The sequence below is a fragment of the Callithrix jacchus genome, chromosome 6 (assembly GCF_049354715.1).
Source record: "Callithrix jacchus isolate 240 chromosome 6, calJac240_pri, whole genome shotgun sequence".
Classification (NCBI taxonomy): Eukaryota; Metazoa; Chordata; class Mammalia; order Primates; family Cebidae; genus Callithrix; species Callithrix jacchus.
In genome coordinates this window covers 73,366,925-73,389,894 of record NC_133507.1, presented here as the reverse complement: position 1 = coordinate 73,389,894, position 22,970 = coordinate 73,366,925, and the positions used below count along the sequence as shown (strand labels likewise).

Genomic DNA, 22,970 nt, shown 5'->3' with positions numbered 1-22,970 from the left:
GCTGCTCAGTGCTGTATGATAGCCATTAGCCACTGGTAGTGATTTAAATAGCCACTTGTAGTTTATTTAATTTTTTTTTTTGTTTAAGTAAAATAAAGAAATTGATTATCTTGTAAAACAAAAACTCCAGATACAAGAAGCTTCAAGAGGTGATTAATTTAATGATTTATCACTGTCTCAGATATATTATCTTTATTTATCTTCACTCTACAATCTTCCAAGGTAGTTTTGTCCTAAGGTTGTTTACCCTGTGGTTACCTCATGGCTGTAACAGCACCAGGCAGAATTTACAGATGTCATAATCATTCTTTGTTCAGACTAGCATCTATTACTTTGAATCTTTCTTGAAAAAAACTTTCATAAGAGATTAACAGTGTACAAGATTTCCACTGTTGGTAAATAGGTGATAAGGAGAGGAACCTGTTAGCTTTGTAAGTTGCTGTCTTTTATTCAGGAATTAGAATTAATGTCTCATATGTTTAGCTATGCTGTGCCCCTTAGACATGGATTATACCCAAGGTCCTGAGCAGTCATTACTAAATGAGTGGTGGGGATGTACAAGCTCTTAATTTTTCAGTGGCAAGTAAAGTTTCGAATCATCCATAAAAATCATTACATCTCAAGGTTAGGAGAGGAAGTGATATAGATAAACTGATCCAACCACCTTCTGGTCTAATAATGTAAAAATTCTGCAAGCCATAAAGACTAATTCACAACTTAAATAAGGACATTTGATCATCCCTAAATGTATTATTTTCAGTGAGTTTAATCCCAACATTCAACTGATATAGTTCTTAGGCTAAAAACTGAATGCTAAGATGTCAGGCAAAGTAAATTAAAGTTCTTAACACATTATGAACTCTTTAACTATTTTTTTTTTTAGTATCCTCCAGGAGTAGGTATTAAAAATGGTATCAATAGTGATAATGTTTTACATAGTGTTCCTGGATGAATGAAAAACTTGAATGTTTCAGTTTCATCTTTTATTTCAGACAATGCAATTTCATAACTATGCTTTTCTGCCTATTATAACAGAAAAGGCATCTGCCACAGATTATTTGCATATGCCTCAAATTTACTCTGCAAAGCCTAATATCCCATCACATAACTTTAGAATTAGTCAGAGAGCTTCAAGAGTTGAAACCAAATTCCTGATCAGTGTGGCTACCTAAGGAATTTCACAGACACTACAGGGACTGTGGGATGACCACAATGACGTTTTAAGTGGGTTTGCTAAGTTTTATTTTTATCTCAGAGGTTGACGTGAACTCTAATGGAAAATAGTGGTAATTTCCTAGTTAGGTTTTTGGTAAAGATTAAAACACTTTTTACAACTTGTTTTGAGGTTTTAGATGACTGGTAAAATTGTGTAAAGCAGGAATTAATCCCCATTCCACAGATGCCATCCAGATGAAATCTATTTAAGAGAATGAAAACATCAGAGGGACAGATTTAGGGATGGAATCCCAGCATTGAGGTCCTGTATGGTCTCCAGTTAGTAAGACTGAGAAGCTTAGGCTGTCCTCGCCAGTTAATTATGTTAGTGTTTCAGTTGCAGTGTTTGGATATGGGTTTGAATGAACACCCTATTGAGGTGATGGGTTCTATTCTTTCAGATTACAGTCATATCAAGAGTGTAGCCTTTAAGAATCTATAGTAAAATATGCCAGGATGACTTGAGTTTATTTTTAGCAGAAACATATTATTCATTTCAGATCAAGATGGAAAGATTATCTGTCATCCAATATAGCTTGTTTTTAGGGTCTTTTTCTTATAATTGGTAAGGCACAGTTTTGTTCTGTTCTGTTTTTTCAGCAAGAACTATTCCAATCATTTCAAGGAGTCTTTGTGACTTTTTACACAAAAAGTCTGCTAGATATATACCTAACAACTTTTCAGATGGTGATGTATATAGATATACAGAATGTTTGCTGTACAAAGGCACATGACCAAGGGCTGAGTGGGAACTGAAATTTAGCCCTGCTCTCTGCTCACAAAACTGATCCCTGAATGGGATTTATGGATTTGAACTAGATAGAACATGGGCATGTTTGGGCTAATAAAGGTCCTGATACTTCTATAGTATAGGTTAAATATTTCCTTAACCCTCTCATAACTTGAATTATATCAATTTATCCTTTTATTTTGATTTTTAAATTGTGAAATATACAGAACATAAAATGTACCATTTTAGCCATTTTTAAGTGTACAGTTCTGTGGAATTAAGTACATTCATGTGGTCATGCAGTCCCAGCTACTTGGGAGGTGGAGCATCACCACCTTCCATCTCCAGAACATTTGTGTTTTCCTCAACTGCAATGCTGTAACCATTCAATACTAACTCTGACTCCCCCTCTCCCTTCCCCCAAACAACTACTATTCTACTTTCTGCTTCTATGAGTTTGAGTACTCCAAGTACCTCATATAAGTGGATTTGAACAATATTTATCCTTTTGTGGCTGGATTATTCATTAAGTACAATGTCTTCAAGGTTCATTCATGTTGCATGTGTCTGAATTTTCTTCCTTTTTAAGGAAGAAATGTATACTACATTTTATTTGTTCATTTGCTGATGGACACTTGGTCTGCTTCCATTTTTTTGGTATTATTAATAATGCTTTGAACAAGGTTGTAAAACTTTTCTCTGCTCCATTTCTTTAGAGTATATACCCTGAAGTGTAATTGCTAGATCATATGGTAATTCTAAATGTTTAATTCTTTGAGGAATCACCATACATTTTTGATAGTAGCTGTACCATTTTACCATCTAACCAGCAGTATACAAGGAGTTTGATTTCTCCACATCATCATCAGTATTTGTTATTTTCTGTTTTGTTTTGTTTTTGTTCAATAATATCCATTCTAATGGGCGTGAAGTGGTATCTCATTGTGGTTTTCATTTGTATTTCCCTAACCATTGGTGATGTTTTAATGTATCTTTTAATGTGTTTATTGGACATCTGTCTTTTTTAAGAAATATTTATTGAAGTCCTTTTCTAATTTTTTTTTTTTTTTTTTTGAGATGGAGTCTTGCTCTGTCGCCTAAGCTGGAGTGCAGTGGCGCCATCTTGGCTCACTGCAATCTGTGTCTCCCAGGTTCAATCCATTCTCCACCTCCCAAGTAGCTGGTACTGCAGGCACGTGCCGCCACATCCAGCTAATTTTTGTATTTTTAGTAGAGACTGGGTTTCACCATACTGCCCAGGCTGGTCTCAAACTCCTGACCCTAGTGATCCACCTGCCTCAGCCTCCCAAAGTGCTGGGATTACAGACGTGAGCCACTGTGCCCCGCTCCTTTTTTCATTTTTTTTTAAAGCATGAATCACCAAGATGGGTCATGTTTTTATTTATTGATTGAGCTATCTATTAATTGATTTATTTAGAGACAGAATTGCATTTATTTATTTATTTTCAAAGACGGGTTTCACCATGTTGGTCAGGCTGGTCTTGAACTCCCGACATCAGGTGATCCGCCCGCCTTGGCCTCCAAAGTGCTTGAATCACAGGCGTGAGCCACCGCACCCAGCCTCCTTTTTTCATTTTTTAATTCAAGTTGTTTGCTTTTTGTTGTTGCATTTTAGGGATTTCTCATGCATTTTGCATATATGATGCATTCTTATCAGTATATGATTTGCAGATGTTTTCTCTGTTCTATGAGGTACCTATTCATTCTGTTAATAGTGTCTTTTTAATATTGATGAAGTATGTTTCATCTCTTTTTTCTTTTTTTGCCTGTGCTTTTGATGTCTATCCAAGAAATTATTGACAAGTCTAGTGTTGTAAAACTCTTCCCGTATGTTTTCTTCTAAGAGTTTTATCATTTTAGCTCTTATGTTTAGGTCTTTGATGCATTATGAGTTAATTTTTTGTATATGATGTAAGGTAAGGGTCCACCTTCATTCCTTTGCACGTGGAGATTCAGTTTTTCCATTGTCTTGAAGTTTTCAAGACTATATACAGTCAATTTTTTATCAACATGGGTAATGGCTGGGCGTATGATGAAGAAGGAGGGCACACATGACCCCCCTAACCCCCAGTCACAGTTGAAGCAAAATTATACTCATGTTTCTATTATCCACCAATGGATTAGCTGATTTACCACAATAAATGCAGCAGGACCAGGTAGGTGCTCATTTCCCTGCAGTCTATATCATCAGGCAACTTTCACTCTTGTACCTATAATCAGCTCCCATAGCTAAGCTATTTTTAAGACTGATCTACATGAAGAAGGGCAGATTCTGAAAATTCTGCCCTTGGGTCTTCTCTCTTCAGTCATTTTCAGGTTAGTAATGAGTGCTGTTCAACAGCTGTCTAATTTTAATAATAAACTTAATCAGCCTGGGTATAGTTGGGAATTGTATTTTGACAGAGATAGTAAAGATATTTTCATGGCTTCTTGAGTTTTGAAAAAACTACCATATACTATAACTCAAGTATAATGTTCCTACTAGGAGAAGACAGAATACCTGTTTCTGTGTCAGTGCTAAAGATAATGGCATGAGAAAAAAAAAGGGTAGAGTATGGAAATTGTCAGAAGTTGAGAGACAGTACAGTTTAAGAGGTAAGAATATGGACTTTAAACTTAGAAAGAAGAAGGTTCTGAGGCTGTTTTTCCATATATAAGATGTTTGCCTTGGGCAGGTTTGTTGCCCAACTTGATTTGTTAAACGTTTGCATTCATCTGTTTTCTGATCTGTATAGTGAGAATAATAATAACCAATGCGATGGGGTTGTGAGATTAAACAAGATGTCTATGTCAAGTGCTTTGCACAGTAGTAGGCCTGCTGTAAACGTTCAGGAAAAGGGTGGTATTGATGAGGGGAGATAATATAATATCCTGTTACAGGTTTGTTTAATGTGTTAAGGATCTTTATCTTCACTGAGAAGAGATAGGAAGATGTATTCTAGAAGGAAATTTAACAATTCGTGCATCTCTTGGATTGGTTTTGTTTGTTTCTGCTTTTTTTTTTTCTTTCTTGTTTTTCTAACCGATCCAGATTGCTTCAGCTGGAGGATTGCTAACATTGCCTCTTTTGCTTCCTCTGTGGTATCAGTGTCAGTGATTTCCTAAGTTTTTTACTTTTTCATGGAGATTATCTTTGTAACAGAATAATTATTTATGAGATTTTCTTGCACCTATCCACAGACTTAGTTTTCATCTTTTTTTAGGCTTTTTCTCCTTTTTAAACTGCACACATGTGTATTCCTGTCACTGAACTCATTTTATTAACTATTTAATATTTTTGTTGAAATATTTCTGAGCAGTCTTCATAACTCTTGGCATTGATTTCTACCAGTGAGAAGAGGGGATGTCCTGGCAGCGTGGAGTGGTATCCGTCCCCTTGTTACAGATCCCAAATCTGCAGATACTCAGTCTATCTCCCGAAATCATGTTGTCGATATCAGTGAGAGTGGCCTTGTTACTATAGCAGGTATGATATATCACTTCATTATTTTATTTTCTATTTTTTTTATTATTATAGGGACAGGGTCTCACCCACTACAAGGTGATTCTCCCACCTCAGCCTCCCAAAGTGTTGGGATTACAGGCATCAGCCACTACACCTGGCTTTCTGTCTTGTAATTTGGAGGTGCTTTAGATATGAGTTTGACTTAAATTGTCCTGCCAGAATCTTTTTTAACTTTATTGAACAAGGATTTTTTTTTTTTTTTGATTTTGAGTAAAGTTTTACACAATGCCATGTTTGTTACAAACAACAGGAGAATTTTGTTATTGATAAGTTTGATAAATGGTTAATTATAAGAAAAATAAGGGCTGGCAACCTAATGAATTGTCTACCAACTTTATTGTAGGTGGAAAGTGGACAACTTATCGGTCTATGGCAGAAGATACCATAAATGCTGCAATCAAAACTCACAATTTAAAAGCAGGACCAAGTAGAACAGTTGGGCTTTTTCTTCAAGGGGGTAAAGATTGGAGCCCCACACTCTACATTAGGCTTGTCCAGGATTATGGACTTGAAAGTGAGGTGAGTGTGCATTGCCACATCATTTTACTCTTTACCTTATCTCTCACTGTTGCTAGTAACAGAACTGGCAGCAATGATGTGGTCTCCCTCATTGAGAGTTCCTTTTGCTAGGCACGTTTCTGCCTGTCTGTTGTGGAAGGAAAAAAAGATGATCTTACTTTGCTTTATTTGCCCAACAAGCAATTACACTTTATGAAATGTATTTTATTAAAATGTGGAGTTCATTTGGTTTGTTTCTAGTATGTAGGGCATCCCAAATTCTGTCTCAGGCATGAAGAAGGCTGTTCTTTAGAAGTGATATCAGGAGCAAAATGAAGCTGAAGCTTCATCAGTCATTGATACAGTGATGCATGTGTAAGAGAGTTAGTGCTAGCCTAAGCATTCAAAGGCCAAGTGGTTTCCTCCCACAGAATCAAAATCTAATACTCTCCAAGAGCTATTAGTTACAGGCTGTGAGAAAACTGACAAGATAAGCATGTATGTTTTTTGCTTTGTGCCTGCCTAATGCAGCTCTGTTTCTCCAGGTGGCACAGCATCTTGCCGCCACCTATGGTGATAAGGCTTTTGAGGTGGCCAAAATGGCAAGTGTTACTGGCAAAAGGTGGCCTATTGTTGGAGTACGTCTTGTGTCAGAATTTCCATATATTGAAGCAGAGGTATGTGAATGGTCACATAGGAATTTCATGTCTGCCATGGGATACCAATTATCTGTTCATTTCCATCTTCTTTAAAAATTATATGTAACCAAGTTTTAATACATGTGTCAGCTAAAACCTTGACAACTATGTCTTTCCAATACAGATCATTTTATTTATAAAATATTAATCTTAATTCTGAAGTGATATTGATAGTGGTAATAACAACATAAAATATAGATTTCTTTTTTCTCCATCAAACTATCTGTAATCATGTTAATTCACAGTTGTCCCTTTTGTGCATTTGCTGCTCTTTAAGTTTGTACCACTCATGTCCTACCTACATATCTTGATGTGACAGTTTCTCAAAGATTTAAGTCTTGTTTCTCATCAAGCTTTCCAGTTTTGTGAAATCAGAGACCAGGCTTTGTATTTAGTTGTCATTTACTGTGCCTTAAAATATTGATGTCTAGTGAATATTTACTTGTTGTTTGAATTCAGGTTTCCTATATTCTGGTTACTGTAAGACAAAAAACTGTACAGCCTAAAGGGGTGAGATCATAACTTTTTTTTGACACTCATTCTTTTCCTAGTCAGCTATGTAAAGTCCACATTGTGTATAAGCATAGAGAGATAAGTGATGACTGTGGATGGTTAATGAGAAGTGATGCAATTTTCGTGTTTATGCCAGGTTCTATTCAGGAAAAAGGCATTAACTCTTGTCCAATTTTTGCCATTTTCCAAACCTCCTTTGGCAGGCAGACGAAAAAATTCTGTGATGCCACTATTTGTCTCATGCTCTGGAGGACCAGAGAGATTAAAGAAAAATGTTACCTTAATGAATCACAAATTTATTTTTTTAATGAAACTTTATTTCTCATTTTCTAAAGAAGTGTCTCAACTAATAACTTTTCTTTAAACTCAGGTAAAATATGGAATTAAGGAGTATGCCTGTACTGCTGTGGATATGATTTCACGTCGCACTCGCCTGGCCTTTCTAAATGTTCAGGCAGCTGAGGAAGCCCTACCCAGAATTGTTGAACTGATGGGCAGGGAACTAAATTGGGATGATTATAAGAAGCAGGTACTATATAGAAGTCTTTAAAACCACAATTCCCGTTATAAACTTGGAACGGCTTAATTATCATAGTTTTTGATAACCTTAGATTTCTTACCAGTTTTTCTGTGTGTATGTTTAATATTGTTAGGCCTTAGGAAAATGGAAATATATTCTTATACCAAAATTTAGTTGTTTATGGAAAATCTCTTCTAGAAAATGCTTATAAATTTGCAGTCATAATTCCTAAAAAAGAAAGATAATATTGATTGTGGCATGGAACCTTTTCTGGTTTTCACTGAAAGCATTCTTAGAACATAATCAGTGAAATTCACACTCCTGCTAGTTTGCCTTTGGTAAGACATGTGGCTTTTCTGCCGGAGCGCTAAATGCTTATTATTTGTGTCATTTGAGATTTTATATTTATATTCAAATTTTTAAAAGCCACTGATGCTCAGATGCATACACCGCCCACCAACATATAAACATACATATATATGCACACAAACATACATACTGGGTTGGACTAAGTAATCTTTATGTTTTTTAATTAACCCAAACTATTGTGTTGTGCAAAGGGTAATGAAGCATATTTATATATTCATAAAGTACTTTCTGTATTCACTGGGTTCAGTTCCTTTCCTCCAGAATCTCTTGAACCCATTTCATTTAGGCACTTTTGCCACCACTTTGCTGCATTGGCTCTGGTCAATCTCACCATTAACCTCCATGTCACTCAATAAATTCGTTAACTTGAAGTTCTTGTTTTACTTGTCCAATTAGCAGCATATGACACAATTGATTCCCCCCTCCTTCTTGAACAATATTTTGCTTTCTGGAACACCACCTCTCTTTGATAGCCTCTTACCTCCCTCAAACTACTCCTATAGACTTTTCCATGTCATAAATGGCTATTCCTTCAGTTACTCAAGCCTGAACATTAGTATCATAGTTTATGCATTCTCTTATACCCTATCTAAATACATCAGCAGATGATACCATATTTATCTTCAAATAACTATTTAAATTCAACTCTTTCATTTAAAAAATCATTTTCTTTAAAAATTTTTTAAACTAACACTTTGTGTTGAAGTGAATTCAACCATTTCTTAACACATCCAACTGCCATCACCCTGATTCAGGTTACCGGTATCTGTCACATGGATTACTGTAATAGCTTCCCTCCTCTAAACTGGTATCCCTTTATTTAACAACTTCGGTAGTTAGTTTATTAATACATAATCCAGATCATTGGATATGTCAGTGTGAAATTCAGAGGGAAGGCTTGGGCTAGAGATATAAATTTGAGTTGATATTTAAGCCATCAGACTGGATGAGATTATATAGGGAATTAATGCAGTTAGATGATGAAAACAGTTCAAAGGCCAAGCACTGGAGCACACCAAAGTTTAGAAGCTTAGAAGATAAGTAAGTATCCAGGAAAAAGAGAAAATAATAGCTAGTGAGGTTAGAGGAGATGTGAGAAGATGCAAAAGGGAGTGTTGACCTAGAAGGTAAGAAAGAAAGTATATCTTAGTTCATTTGGGCTGCTAGAACAGAAATACCATAGACTGGGTGGCTTAAACAACAAACATTTATTTCTCATGGTTCTGGAGGCTGGGAAGTCCAAGATCAAGGCATCGGTAGATTTGGGATTTGGTGGGGGCCTGTGTTCTGCTTCATTTGTATTGCTGTGTTCTCACATGGCATTAGTGAATCAACATTGTTGGGCATCTGTGTTACATGCTAACAATGCGAGGAAAGAATTGGTCATGCAGCCTGTTTTTAAAGTATTCTCATTCTAGTGTAGATTTCCAAAGATGGTTACATTTCAGAGTCACCTGGGAAAATGTGGGAGAAAAGGGCTTGGCTTCAGGAGTTTCTTAATCCTGATCATGTCTTTGTCATTTACCCCCATTTTATAGTTGAGAAAACAGGTTCACAAAGACTCTGTCAGAGTTTATACCAATAGTCAATTGTAAAGCAGGGATTGAAACCAGGTATTCTGATCCCAGAGCTAAGCTTTCTCCATCCTGTCTTACTGCATCTGCATTAGCTCTACTGGTTTATAGCTATTGAGGTCTTGAGCTTTTGTTTGATTAGCTAAAGCTGTGTACAGAGGCAACACAAGAATGAAACTTGCTCCTGTGCTTGTCAGTCCTTTTTTACCATATCGAAGGATTGGGGATAATGTGTTCTTCCAAAAATTATGGTTGGAATGATTTGAATATGCAGGAACATATTTTATGCTAGGAATTCAGTCTGTAGGATGTAGGAAGGAGGAAGAAAATTCTGTAAACTGGTTGTGTTTGGCCCTACCAAGGAAGCCAGATTTAACTTCAGTTCATATTTTATGAACAGATTTATGTTCTCAGAAATACTCCGCCATCCCCCTAACAAAGTAACATAAATAAAGACCTAAAGCTATTACTCAGTATCTGAGATGTAAGAGTATTAATGAGAGCTATGGACAGTCTAAAGAGAACAAAGGAGAGGAGGAAAAAGAATTAAAAGGTTAGAAAGTTGGACTTCTAAGAAAAGGTTAAAAGCATTGGGATTATTTAACCTGCAAAAGTGAAAGAGGAACAAGGTGATAAATAACTCTCTGTAGATGAATTGTGCTTGTTTTTATCAGTCAATACTTAATGAGTGACTTGTATACTGAACATTGCACCAGATATTTTAGGGGAATACTAAATAGCTCATAGTTTTAAGATTTTAAAATCTAATTGGGTTGTTATGACACATATATAGCTCTGACATTTATGCATATTTTCCAAAATTTGGAGAAATATTTAGAGAAACTGTTACTCAAGACCAAAATCTAACCAACTTGAAAGAACTGATTAGGGAAGAAGGCAGTATCTGGGGGAGTTGGGGATCGTTAGAGGAGTTGGCAGGAACATTCAGAGAAAAAGAAAACATTGCCAAATGGTATTCTGCAGAGTATAAATTAATATATGTGAAAAGATGACTACGTGGTCAAAAGAGTGTGAGAAATTCTGAGTTAAACAAATAAAATCAGTTCCTTTAGTGCAGATAACTTAGAACCTTTAAAATGGTTATGTATGTTTTCAGTTTCCAAAAGGGAACTTATTTGGAGTCAGACCCAACTCTCATTTTTTGGGATAACAGGGTAGGAAACGGGTCTAGTACTTAGAACATATTTTGGGAAATGCTGCCCTGTAGGATTTGGTAAGGTAGATTTTATCATGTTCAGACAAAAGATCGATTTTTCTGAAATCCATTCAGAGACTCTAAAGAGAAGACATTTAAGTAGACTGAGAGTCTCACAAAAAAAATTTTTTTTTTTCAAAATTGCTTCCATTGAGGAAGAAAAAGGAGAGGCAAGTGAAGACTTTGAGTGACTCTGATTAAAGCAAGCTGATAAATACCAAATGTAAAACAAATAAAAGACAAGTGCTCAACAATGAAAGGAGCGATATCAGGAAAAATGTGGATATATATGAATAGTGTCAGGTATTGTTTGTTGGAGAAAAAATACTCAGGGCACCAAACATACTGTTAAAAAATTGAAGAAAAAAAAATAAGACCTAATCTAGATCATTGCTTAAAGTGACAGGCATCATATTCTTGAATACTGGAAAGTAAGGAGGACTATTCAATTTATAGTTTACTACCAATGTCCTTTTCCTTCTCTCTCTTTCTCCCTCTCAGTTTTTATGTGTGAAAAGAGTAAAATATAAATATTGGTAAGAATGAGTAGATACTGAAATAGGAGGCTACTCTGAATGAGTTTTATGCCAGGCCAGAAAAATTATACCTTAGAGTACTCAGAGAATTTGCAATTGCGATTCTCTTGCTTGGGATCAGCTTACTTTTTCTCTGTAGCAAATGGGAACAGGACCAGAAGACAGAAGGTAGGCAAATATAATATCGAATTTCAAAAACAAGAGGAAAGAAAAATTTACTTTGTCACCTAGAAACTAACGGTCTTGGCATTGATTTTGGGTGGTTTTCTAGATTCTGGCATTTTAAGTTTATTTTATCAGCATTTATCCAGAAATCGTGATCACATAAGCAAGGAATCATTTAGGCAAAATCATTTCAGACTCTCCTTTCCTTTTTTCTTTTCTTTTCTCTTTTCTTTTTTTGAGACAAGGTCTTGCTCTGTTGCCCAGGCAGGAGTGCAATGATATGATCATAGCTCACTCCAACCTCAAATTCCCAGGCTCAGATGATTCTCTCACCTCAGCCTCCTGAGTAGCTGGGACTACAGACATGGACCACCCTGCCCAACTAATTATTATTATTATTATTATTATTATTATTATTATTGTAGAGTCAGGGTTTTGCCATGTTGTCCAGGCTGGTCTAGAACTCGTGGGCTCAAGTGATCCACCTGCCTCAGCCTCCCAAAGTGCTGGTATTATAGGCATGAGCCACCACACTGACCCTCATTTCCTTTTGAGATAGAGCCAGCAGATTTATAGATTAGAGAATTTTGATTTTGTAAAGCATTTTAGAAAGCCCCATGTTATATCTGTAAAATTGGTGGATTTATAACAGCTTAAATCACCAGTGTTGGCCTCAGAAGAGGTCTCTGGTAGTAAGTTGTAAGCACCTTTTCCTAGATCTTGACCTAGTCTACCTTGATTCAAGTGGTTAAATTACAATGTTGATGGCATGCATCTTTGATGTACCAATAACAAGATACCAGAGGGAGAGTGAATGTTTGATGATGGATTGAAACAGTGGGTGAAATTTCATTAGATATAATTTAATAGAGATAAATGGCAAATCTTACATTAGGTAGGAAAACAACTCTATCCGTTCAAGATAGATTTGACAAGGCTTAACAATAGCACATGTGAAAAAGAAATATGGTTTTAGTTAACTGTGAATGCATAGCCGTTAACGGTGGACCATGGCTGCCCCCAAATCCAATTGCAATCTTAAGCCGCATTAATAGAAATCATATATCTAGATTGATGATGCTGATAGTTACTCCCTTCTAGGTACTTGCCAGATCTCTGTTGCAGTCTTGTATTTTGTTCTGATAATTGTATTACATGACAAAGTGGTTGTGGTCTGGAAGAAATTATACAACGTGGTATAGGGATTTGAAATAATGTTTTATATAGTAGTTCTAGACTAAAAGAAAACTCTAAGGAGGAAAGCACATGATACTATCTTTAAATACTTGTTAAGCTGTGATTCAGAAATCAATTAAAAAGAAACACTCATTAGGTTTGTTTTACTCTAGGAAAGATTTGTTAATCCCCCAAAACTGGAAGAATTGCAAGGAGGTGGATTTAATCTCACTGTAAAACCTTCTAATAATTGGAGCCATCCCTCTATGAGCAGCTTTCAGTGGTATTAAGTTACCTCCCAGTGCTAGAGTTTAGACAAAGGCTTTATTCTTCCATTTTTGGAATGTTATAAAGGAAATGTGGGATAAGGGAAGGACATTGAGTACCCTTTGTGAAAAATATCTTCTAGCTTTGAAATTCCATAATTCCTTGCTTGATGGAAGTGAAGAGCCATAAATCGAGAAAGAAATTGTTGTTTCAGGGAAGCATCAGAGATGGCATTTCCAAGGAGATGGATTTTGAACAAGTTGTGTAGAAAATGGCTGGGTAAAAGTGGTGGAACAGCAAAATAATTTTATTTATGACAACTGGTGGATTTTCTTGTGTGAAAGGAAAAATCTGCCAACAAAAAATGGCCTAGGAGATGGAGACTTCACAGACAAATTTTGTGTATGAAATACATGTGCACACACACACCCAAACACACACATTTTAAATTTACTTTTTAAGCTGGGAGAATTATTTCATGTTGATAATTTTTGTAAGGAGGTGGATTTAATCTCATTGTAAAACCTTCTAATAATTAAAGCCATCCCTCTATGAGCAGCTTTCAGTGGTATTAAGTTACCTCCCAGTGCTAGAGTTTAGACAAAGGCTTTATTCTTCCATTTTTGGAAGAATCACTACATCCTCCACCTTGCAGGCTCAATCCTCCCACTTCAGCCTCCCAAGTGGGTGAGATTATAGGCAAATGCCACCATGCCTGGCTAATTTTTTTATTTTTTTGGTAGAGAAGGGGTGTCCCTATATTGCCTAGGCTGTTCTTGAACTCCTGGGCTCAAGTGATTCTCCTGTTATTTAAGAACATGAAGGAATAATATTTCTAGTATCTATATCCTAAGACAAAGGAAAGTGGAAAGGAATAATTTCAGAAAAAAAACTGATAGTTGGGCACAGTGGTTCACACCTGCAATCCTGGCACTTTGGGAGGCTGAGGCAGGAGAATCACTTGAGCTCAGGAGTTCAAGAACAGCCTAGGCAATATAGGGACACCCCTTCTCTACCAAAAAAATAAAAAAATTAGCCAGGCATGGTGGCATTTGCCTATAATCTCAGCCACTTGGGAGGCTGAAGTGGGAGGATTGAGCCTGCAAGGTGGAGGATGTAGTGAGCCATGATTATGCTACTGCACTCCAGTCTGGGCGACTGAGCAAGACCCTGTCTCAGGAAAAAAAAAAAAAGTTTTTCCTCTCAAGAACAAAACAATAAGGGTTCTTGTCACCAACATAACCAAACACATAGAAACACATTTCATGCAAGTGTACATGTCATTGTTCCATTTTCTTCATTTCAGTTCACACTGGCACTATTCATCGGACCAGAATTTGGTTCACAAGATCCTTTGATGGGAAATTGGGAAATTTAAGACTTGTTCTAGGTTATACTAAATAACAGTCAGTTTCTAAATCTCAGTGGTTCATTGCAGCAAGCATTTCTTTTTCACTCACATTACATGAAGTCTCCATGTTAGCTGCTGTGTTTGCTCTCCATATTCCGGATTGGCTTCAGATCTCATCTGAGATGTGCCCTTCTTATGGCACAGGAGTAAGAGAGGCTAAGCAAAACTCTCAATTTACCATGAAAGCTTTTACTCAAAAGTAGCTTATATCATACCTATTCATGTTACACTGGCCAAAATAAGTCACGTGGCCAGCTCACATCAATAGGATTGGTGGATAAGTGTGTGTGTGTGTGTGTGTGTGTGTGTGTGTCATACATATGAGAAAAGAGACTTGTGAACAATGTATGCTACAATAGAGTCATTTTAGATGGGAGAGTGACATGATGAAAACTATGAAAGACAGTATTTGCAGCAAGTTAGTATTAATTGACACTGGGGACATTGAAAACAGGAACAGTAAATTGAGGATAGCTTATTTGCTCTCATGACTCTGTAACTTCACCTATCACAATCTCTGTGGCAAAATTTCAGCACAGCTAATCTCGTGTGATATACCTTCTCAGTTCATGTCACAGTCTAGTATTTGTTCAGATCCAAGATATCTGCACCTTTCATTACTTTTTTATCACCAAACTGCAATAATTTGATTCTATAGATTTTGTCTGTCAGTTTCATGTAAGAATACTCAGTGGTAAAAAGAAATAAAATATTAAAGCATGCAGCAACATGAATGAGTCTCAGAATCATCATTCTATGTGAAAGCAGTCAAACACAAAAGACTCCATACTATATGAAACCTTTTATATAAGAAATTCCAGAAAAGGCAAACTCTGGTGACAAGAAGCCAATCAGGGTTTGCTTGGGGTGAGAGATCGTGGGAAGAGATCAGCTGCAAATGGACATGTGGAAAGTTTTAGGATGATGGAAATGCTTTAGATCTTAATCATGGTTGAGGATGCATTTTACTGAATACAAATTATACTTTAGTAAAACTAGAAGAAATAAAAAAATTACGCTGGTTAGATAAGCGAGGATCAACTTTATGAAGATCAAAAGATAAAAGGAGGAAGAAAATCAATAATCCTTTCCATAAATTGAACTTTGTGTGTATCTCTGTTTAGGAACAACTTGAAACAGCCAGGAAGTTTCTATATTATGAAATGGGCTATAAATCTCGATCAGAACAGTTAACAGATCGCTCTGAAATTAGCCTACTGCCTTCAGACATTGACAGGTACTTATACTAAGTGTCCATCTTTCTCTTTCTCTCTTTTTTTCTTTGACTATGTAAGTATATTTTTTCATTATTTAATCTTATGTTCCAGGTATAAGAAGAGATTTCATAAATTTGATGCTGACCAGAAAGGCTTTATTACCATTGTTGATGTTCAGCGAGTATTAGAGGTAATTTTCTTTGGTTCAATGTCAGCCTCTATATACTAGAAGAATATAAAGATGGTAGTAGATGTTTTTCTTATCTAGTGTTTTTTACAAGTAATATTTTATAATTTTTAAAAGATTAGTAACATTAGTAAATGCATGTACATAATTTTTTTTTTTTTTTTTTGAGATACAATCTCTCTCTGTTGCCCAGGCTAAAGTACAGTGCTGCATGATCTCAGCTCACTGTAACCGCCGCCTCCTGGGTTCAAGCAATTCTCCTGCCTCAGCTTCCTGAGTAGCTGGGACTACAGGTGTGCACCACCTTGCTGGATACATTTAAAAATATTTTTTGCAGAAATGGGGTTTCACCATGTTGGCCAGAGTGGTCTCAAACTCTTGACCTCAATTGATCTAACCGCCTCAGCCTCCCAAAGTGCTGGGATTACAGGCATGAGCCACCATGCCCAGCCAAAGCATATGCATTATTTTTAATCAAACTGTATTATTCTGTGCTTTTCTTTTACTTAGAGTATCAATGTCCAGATGGATGAAAATACACTCCATGAAATTCTAAATGAAGTCGATTTGAATAAAAATGGACAGGTTGAACTTAATGAATTTTTGCAGGTGAGTTGTGCTAAAAGGAAAGAAGGATATTTGCTTTTATCTTCTGTTTGCCATGATTGTAAATTCATGTTCAAGAATGGATATTTAAGTCCATACAATTGTCATTTCACTCTGAAGAAGAAAGCTCAAAGCCAACGAAGGTTAGTATGTCTGCCCTCAAGTGTAAGGCTCGACTTTGGTGCATGTTCTTTTTCTTTTTCTGTATAAGAAACATTTTGTTATGTTAGGCAATTTAAATTAAATCCAAGAGTTATTTATTGCTTAAAGGGTTGAATATGTAGCAGGCTTTTTAAAGGTGTATGCCATGACATACCACTGCTGGATTTTTCTCTACCTACTTCTTAAGAGACAACACAAGATTTCTAATCTATTACGTAGAAAATTTTAAAAATTATGGTTGTATTCACTAATGAATCATAGTGAATGATAGTGAATCAATGAATTTGAGAATTTAGTGATTAGATTATGGCATTATAAAGAAAGAGAAAAACATAAGGAAGGAAACTTGTACTTTGGGGTCAAGACCATATAATTTAAATATTTCCATTTCCAATTGTTAATTTATTCAAGACTCCATTGTTTAATCTTAGTAATCATGCAGGAAATACATTTTGTTACTTTAACTTCAGACTGGATGCTGCATATCATTTCTTAAAAGAAATTTCAACCAAACCCATACATTATTTGTAGCCGTCCCTATGACTCTGATCATATGAAGAATACATTGGTTTCCAAGCAGCTAGGTTTTTATCTGTAGTGCTTCTTGGGCAGGTATTTCAAATGAATGCCAGGTCTTGCTTGCACCATGGCAATGATGAATGCTGAACATGAAATAAATTAATGCTGGGGATTTTGGTCACTGTCAGCCCTTTCTTCACTGTGTCAAGTTAAACAAACAAGATCAAGGCAAAGGAAATGGTAATTGTCTCTCTGGAGATGAGCTGCAGATAAGAGCGTTGTTGAATCTAAATGCAGAAAATTTTCACAGGTTGTGTCCAGCATTACAAAAAAGAATGTTTGGTTCTTTAGCTTACTGTTTAACTAAATACACATTTTAAATTGAATTTAAAATTTATGCTTGAAAATTAAACACCACTTAATGCATTTTTCTGGTGTGTAGTTTTTCTGGAGAATATTTTATTGTTAGCCTCACAATGTTAGAAAACTTTTCTTCAAAGAAAATGGCCTGTGCTTCATTTCCTATGTGTTGTAAATAAACAGCAGAATTTAGAGTTGAAAGACATGGTGCTTTAGAAACAGTAAGAATCTGATTTTATGAATATGCTGTGTGGTTTAGGTTTTAAGTAATTTTCTTGAATGCAGTTGAGTTAAAAACAAGATAATTTAAACTATCTGCAGGTTTTCTCTTAGAGTTTTTTTTTAATAATTGAGTATTTTTTGTCCAATTCCAAATGAAAGAGACTATTTATGCTTCTACTAAGAACAAATACATAGTATCATTTTCAATTTTAAACTGCTGCCCATATTCCTCATGAAATATATTCACACCCAAATTTTATTTTTTTTCCTGTAATATGGTTTCTAGATACATGTAATGTTTAAATAAAACTTTGAGTTTTTAGAAGTTGGCACATCATATATCGTCTATAGCTTTAAAAACCTCTAGCTTTGTCAGTTTTGTTAGCTCTAATAAACTTTGCAGATCTTCCTGGAATCAGAGACAAAGCAATAAACAATAAATTTTTCTGTCTTTAGATGTTAGTATTCCTTATGTTACACCATTCCTCAGATGTAAAGCATATTTGGAGGGTTTTTTTTTTTTCAAACATTTTGCTCTTCTGAAGGCTAAGAGCCCACATTTATCCCATTAAATATCTTTTTTGAGTATAGATATGGTTTTTCAATAATCTTCACAGAAAGATCACTATAGATATCACATGGTTATATGACTTTATTTCTAGGTCTGGGCTTTAATGACACTTTTGCATGTAAGAGTCCATCTCTAATAAGCAATAGCTTGTGAAACAGCTTTTAATAAGGTCATGAAATTCTGATCCAGCCCTTTGGCAGATGTCTCTGACTCTTATTCAGAGCTCTTTTTAAGCAACATGTCTCTGTAGACTAAAAGCTATAACCCTAAAAATATTTTGAGGATTTATATACATGCATAGATATATCACATATATATATATATAATGTGTATATGTATATATGATGTGTGTATGCATGTGTGTATATATATGATGAATAGCTAAATCTGTTCTTTTTAAAGTAAATAAAGAATGGGGAAGTGAGATCAAGAAAAGCAAATAGTTGAAACCACATCAAACTTGAAAAGGAAAAAAATCCCTATGCTCATAATTACAAAGTGCCTTCCAGATTAAAGGCCTTTGCCTGCTGCCTGCATGTAATTTCAAGACTAATTCTGATTTTATCCATTGGATAAAAATGAATTAGCTAAAATCTGGGCTGTGGAGTGCTTTTAATTCTTAAGGTAGATCTCTGGGTCCATTTTTAAGGAATTAAATGTAAATTATGTTAAAAAGTCTTTAAGGAATTTGGATTTAGGGGACTTGAAGTTATCAAGTACAGTAACATTAAAAAAGGATAGATAAATATAGGTCATGGTTTGTCTTTGCTCAATCCCTGAGATTCCTTTTTAAGATTTTAAATGGAATTAAAGATCCAATATTTGAAGTTGCTTAAAAAAAAAAAGTGCCTTGAGCACATTAAAGGACAAGAAATGATGCATTATGATTTGCTTTTAGAGACAGGCTGATTCACTAGATGGATGTAGTTTTTGCAGCAGTGGTGAAATGCCTGCCCCTTCCCCTCTTTGGGAAATGTTTAAAAATTATACTCTTATCTGAGCTGTAGTACTTGTTAAGATTTTTGATGGAGCACTTAATTACCTCTGCCTGCTGCAATGCCAACCATTATAATGCCATGAAAAAGAGTGTAAGCTGGCCTGCGTTCTGAATCTGTTGCATATTTTCTCTTTAAGCTGATGAGTGCTATTCAAAAAGGAAGGGTATCTGGAAGCCGGCTTGCTATACTAATGAAAACTGCAGAAGAGAACCTCGACAGAAGAGTTCCAATTCCAGTGGACCGTAGTTGTGGAGGATTGTGAGTTTGGGCAGTAAATCCACAGCCAACAAACATAGGAACGACAAATCATCACGTAACAACCAGAGATCACTGAACCCACTCTAAAATAATGAATGTGGATAGCTGCCTTTTTTAACACTAGAAAACATTCAAAACTTTAGGGTGTTGGTGTATTTGCCAGCTTTATTTGCTGTACTTTATTTGTATTTGCCATTCAGTCTAGCTTTTAAGTGTATTTTATTCTTTTTCTCATTTTCAATGCACATTAGTTTTGCATATATTTTGTGACCTGTTAGACTTGACACATTCCCTTTTTGTTTATTCCTTTATTCTAAATCCATTCTAAAAACAGAATATTTTCATGAAAATTGAGAAAAGAAGCTGGAGAAATTTTGTGACATGCATTAGACAGCATGTGTTATCAAAAAGAGTTACCTATTGAAATGATAGTGTTTGCGGAGATTTCTCAGCCCCATCTTCCTTCAGCTTGTCTACCTTCCTCATGCAAACAGTATTGCACATTTTGATATCTAGAACATGACTGGCTAACTGGAGAGGGAAGGAAAAGTTTAGATCTGGTTACAGGAGCAAGTCTTAAAGAGAAACTCTGAGAGCTTCCAGAATCACAGGTATAAGATAAGGATAGCATTGACATTTGCTGGGAGTTACAGTGATAGTTTCATCTCAGCAGTTCATTTTTTTCTTCAGTCACTGCTGGTTTTCTTTGACTATCATAGTTGCCAGGAAGATTCTTGCTTTTCTTACTTTAAAACCAGCTTTAAGTGGCAATTTGGATTTAACGGAATGAGACCAAATTTATCTAATTATTACAGTCGTAATACATTTAAGAGTTAAAAAGGTGTTTTTATATATCCACATATGATAACAAAAGTTTCAATTTCCAAGCCTAAATTTTGAAGCATGTGGTATTGTCAAATCTAGCTTATCATCTTTTTTTTGGGGGGGGCACTTGCAACTATAGTAAAGGAGGGTAGAATAGACTTTAGTTAACTTTAATTATATGTAAAATAAGGCACAAACCAGTTTCCAATGTCATCATGGTTGCTTAAAGTCTTTCCCCTTCTGTACTCCATGGGAATATTCTCAATAAAAGAAAAATAAAAATGGAAAAATAACCACTCCCTCCCACCCCTACACACACACACTAGTCCAAAGCAAAAGTCACTGTGTACTGGATTTTTCAAGTAATGCAGTGTGGGATGCTTTTGCTATATTTTGGTGGCATTTTAACTAGTTATCTGAATATTTATTGATCATACTTCCTCTTGTGAAGTTAACTACTTACTTTTTTGTTGTTTTTTTAACATCGGGTTCTGTATCTAATAGGAGATGTAACACTTTATTTCACTGCAGGTTTTTATTGCACAGACTTGAAGTCTTAGTTTTTTAAACTGGTACATAAAACACTTTTGTGCTGTTATTTCTATTTATGTCAACACTGCAGAGTATCTTTATGCCTTATTCAAGTGGATTCTGAGCCTGTATGTCACAATGTAAACACTGGAGGTTCACTCACCTACGCACCCACCCACCACCTCTGAAGCAAACAAACTGCCGAGAAAGACAGCATCTTAGCTCGTTTTGTTTTTAAATAAAGTTTTAGACATTTGCCACTTCCTAAAGGAAAACCTAGAACAGAGCAAGTAATGCTCCCAGGTATCACTGTGAACTTTTTTCTTTCAAAGTGTGAATTTTTACACTGGCTTTTTCATTTTTTTAAAGTAAATGAAAGCTTGTGGCTTTACAATTTAGTTTTTTTTCTATCTAGACAATAAATTTCATTTAGAATCCAGTGACACTTAATAGGTTGATGAATGGTCCTTTAAAATATCCCAGATGATATACACAGTATGGTACATATGTGCTCTCTCTTTTTTTCTCTCTTTCTTTTTCTAGTTAGATCAAGATAAGGATGACTTGTATCCTCCCTGATTCCGTTACAGTAGGGACTGGGCTTAGAATGTGATTGGCCTGGGCAGATCTGTTTGTTAAACAGGACTTGTTTGTGCATGCTTTGCTATGAATGAAGTTCCTTTAAGGACAAAGAAAAGCACACTTTTCTTCTTTTGAGCATATCTGCTTTGACTTAAAAATCTGCTGATTTCTAAATCATACAGTCCTTCACCAATCCCAGAGACTCATTTGGAAATGAACTGATTTCAAGCCGTTACTGTGAATAAAGCACCCCAGCATTTCGTATAAGTTCTTAATTAAACCTGTACAGAATCTTTACCTGATTTGAGAAAGGGAGACAAGAAATAGGTGGGAATAAGCTTCTTCAAAATTCATTCCAAGCACAAAAATTTTTCCCCTTTGCATATAAACTTGACATCAGTTGATTCTGTTGGGGTTGGGGTGGGTATGCAGGGATTGCCTTTTATTATCAAGTGATTTATTTCAAGAGCCTTTAAGGGGATTCAGGTGAAGGAACCCCCATCTGTGCTGGAGAGTTGGATACTCCTTTAAATAGCCCCCACCACAGCCATAACAATCATGATAATGCTGGATTATTTGTTAAGCCAAGGTTGTCTGCCTCATATCCATCATGCTGTTTGCAATATTCTTGCTTTCAATCAATTTATACTGAGTGTAACTTTAGGATTTCTGCTATTAAATGCATGCTCCCTATTCTGCTTCAGTTTCTAGCTTTGCTTTGTCTGTTTCAAAATTTGTAGCTTCCTCTTTTGTACAACAGAAATCTCATTCTCACTTTTACTAAATATGCTATAAAAGTCACCATTGATTTTATTTTTCTCTTACGTATCTGTAAAGATTCTTGGCATATGAATGTAATATTAAAGTCAATAATGCTGTAACTTGCAATGTTTGCATCATGTCAAACTTTTTTAAGGAGTGCAAAAGCCCTACTATGTTTTTAAAGAATAGCAAGTGTAAGCTCAATACTGGAGTGGATATACACACTGCATGTTTTTATATGTGGCACTTTTATGTATTGTGTTGGGTTATTGTTCTAGATTGGACTGTTAAATACTATGTTTGAGGCTGGGTTGTCATTTTTATAACTGTCTTGGTGTTTTATGGCCATTATTTATTACTTTTGATATACAGAATGAGCTGCATGCATTTATAGAGCAATAAGAGGATGTATTTAATGTGCCTTGTTTTTAACTGAATAAGAACTGGAAGCATGAATCAATAAAACTGATTAAAATGGTCCGTTTGCTAGCATTTTGATGTTACTTGCAGTCAGACAAATAACTTTGATTACTGTTGAAGTTTAACAAAGTTTGAAAATATTTTTACAAACTGTATTTTTGATGACACAAAAGTGAAATATCTACATAGACAGATGTAATTTTATAAGACTGCCAGAATTATCTGTATTAATTTGTTGCTGTAGCCTTTAGGGCATGACTTCTATATTTGTACAATCCTATTCTAAAATTGCATTCATCCTATTACAACTCAGTTGAATTCTTTTTTCCTTTTCTT

General features: G+C 35.5%; 1 protein-coding gene across 9 annotated transcripts in view; it reads left to right on the top strand.

Moving 5' to 3' along the window:
* GPD2 (glycerol-3-phosphate dehydrogenase 2) overlaps window positions 1–22,694 on the top strand; it is a 150,906-nt gene extending 128,212 nt beyond the window's left edge. For 3 of the 9 annotated variants that reach the window (XM_054257614.2, XM_078327724.1, XM_078327725.1), the window contains exons 10-18: window positions 5,298–5,432; window positions 5,815–5,990; window positions 6,515–6,646; window positions 7,551–7,709; window positions 15,539–15,651; window positions 15,743–15,821; window positions 16,329–16,427; window positions 19,393–19,514; window positions 21,414–22,694. In XM_054257614.2, the coding sequence (XP_054113589.1) occupies window positions 5,298–5,432; window positions 5,815–5,990; window positions 6,515–6,646; window positions 7,551–7,709; window positions 15,539–15,651; window positions 15,743–15,821; window positions 16,329–16,427; window positions 19,393–19,514; window positions 21,414–21,417 (1,019 nt within the window). In that variant the 3' untranslated portion in view covers window positions 21,418–22,694. Of the gene's footprint in view, window positions 1–5,297; window positions 5,433–5,814; window positions 5,991–6,514; window positions 6,647–7,550; window positions 7,710–15,538; window positions 15,652–15,742; window positions 15,822–16,328; window positions 16,428–19,392; window positions 20,622–21,413 lie in introns of those variants that run through there. The other 6 variants (XM_035304859.3, XM_035304855.3, XM_054257615.2 and 3 more) reach the window with 3 other exon arrangements.
* Window positions 22,695–22,970: the final 276 nt, after the last annotated feature.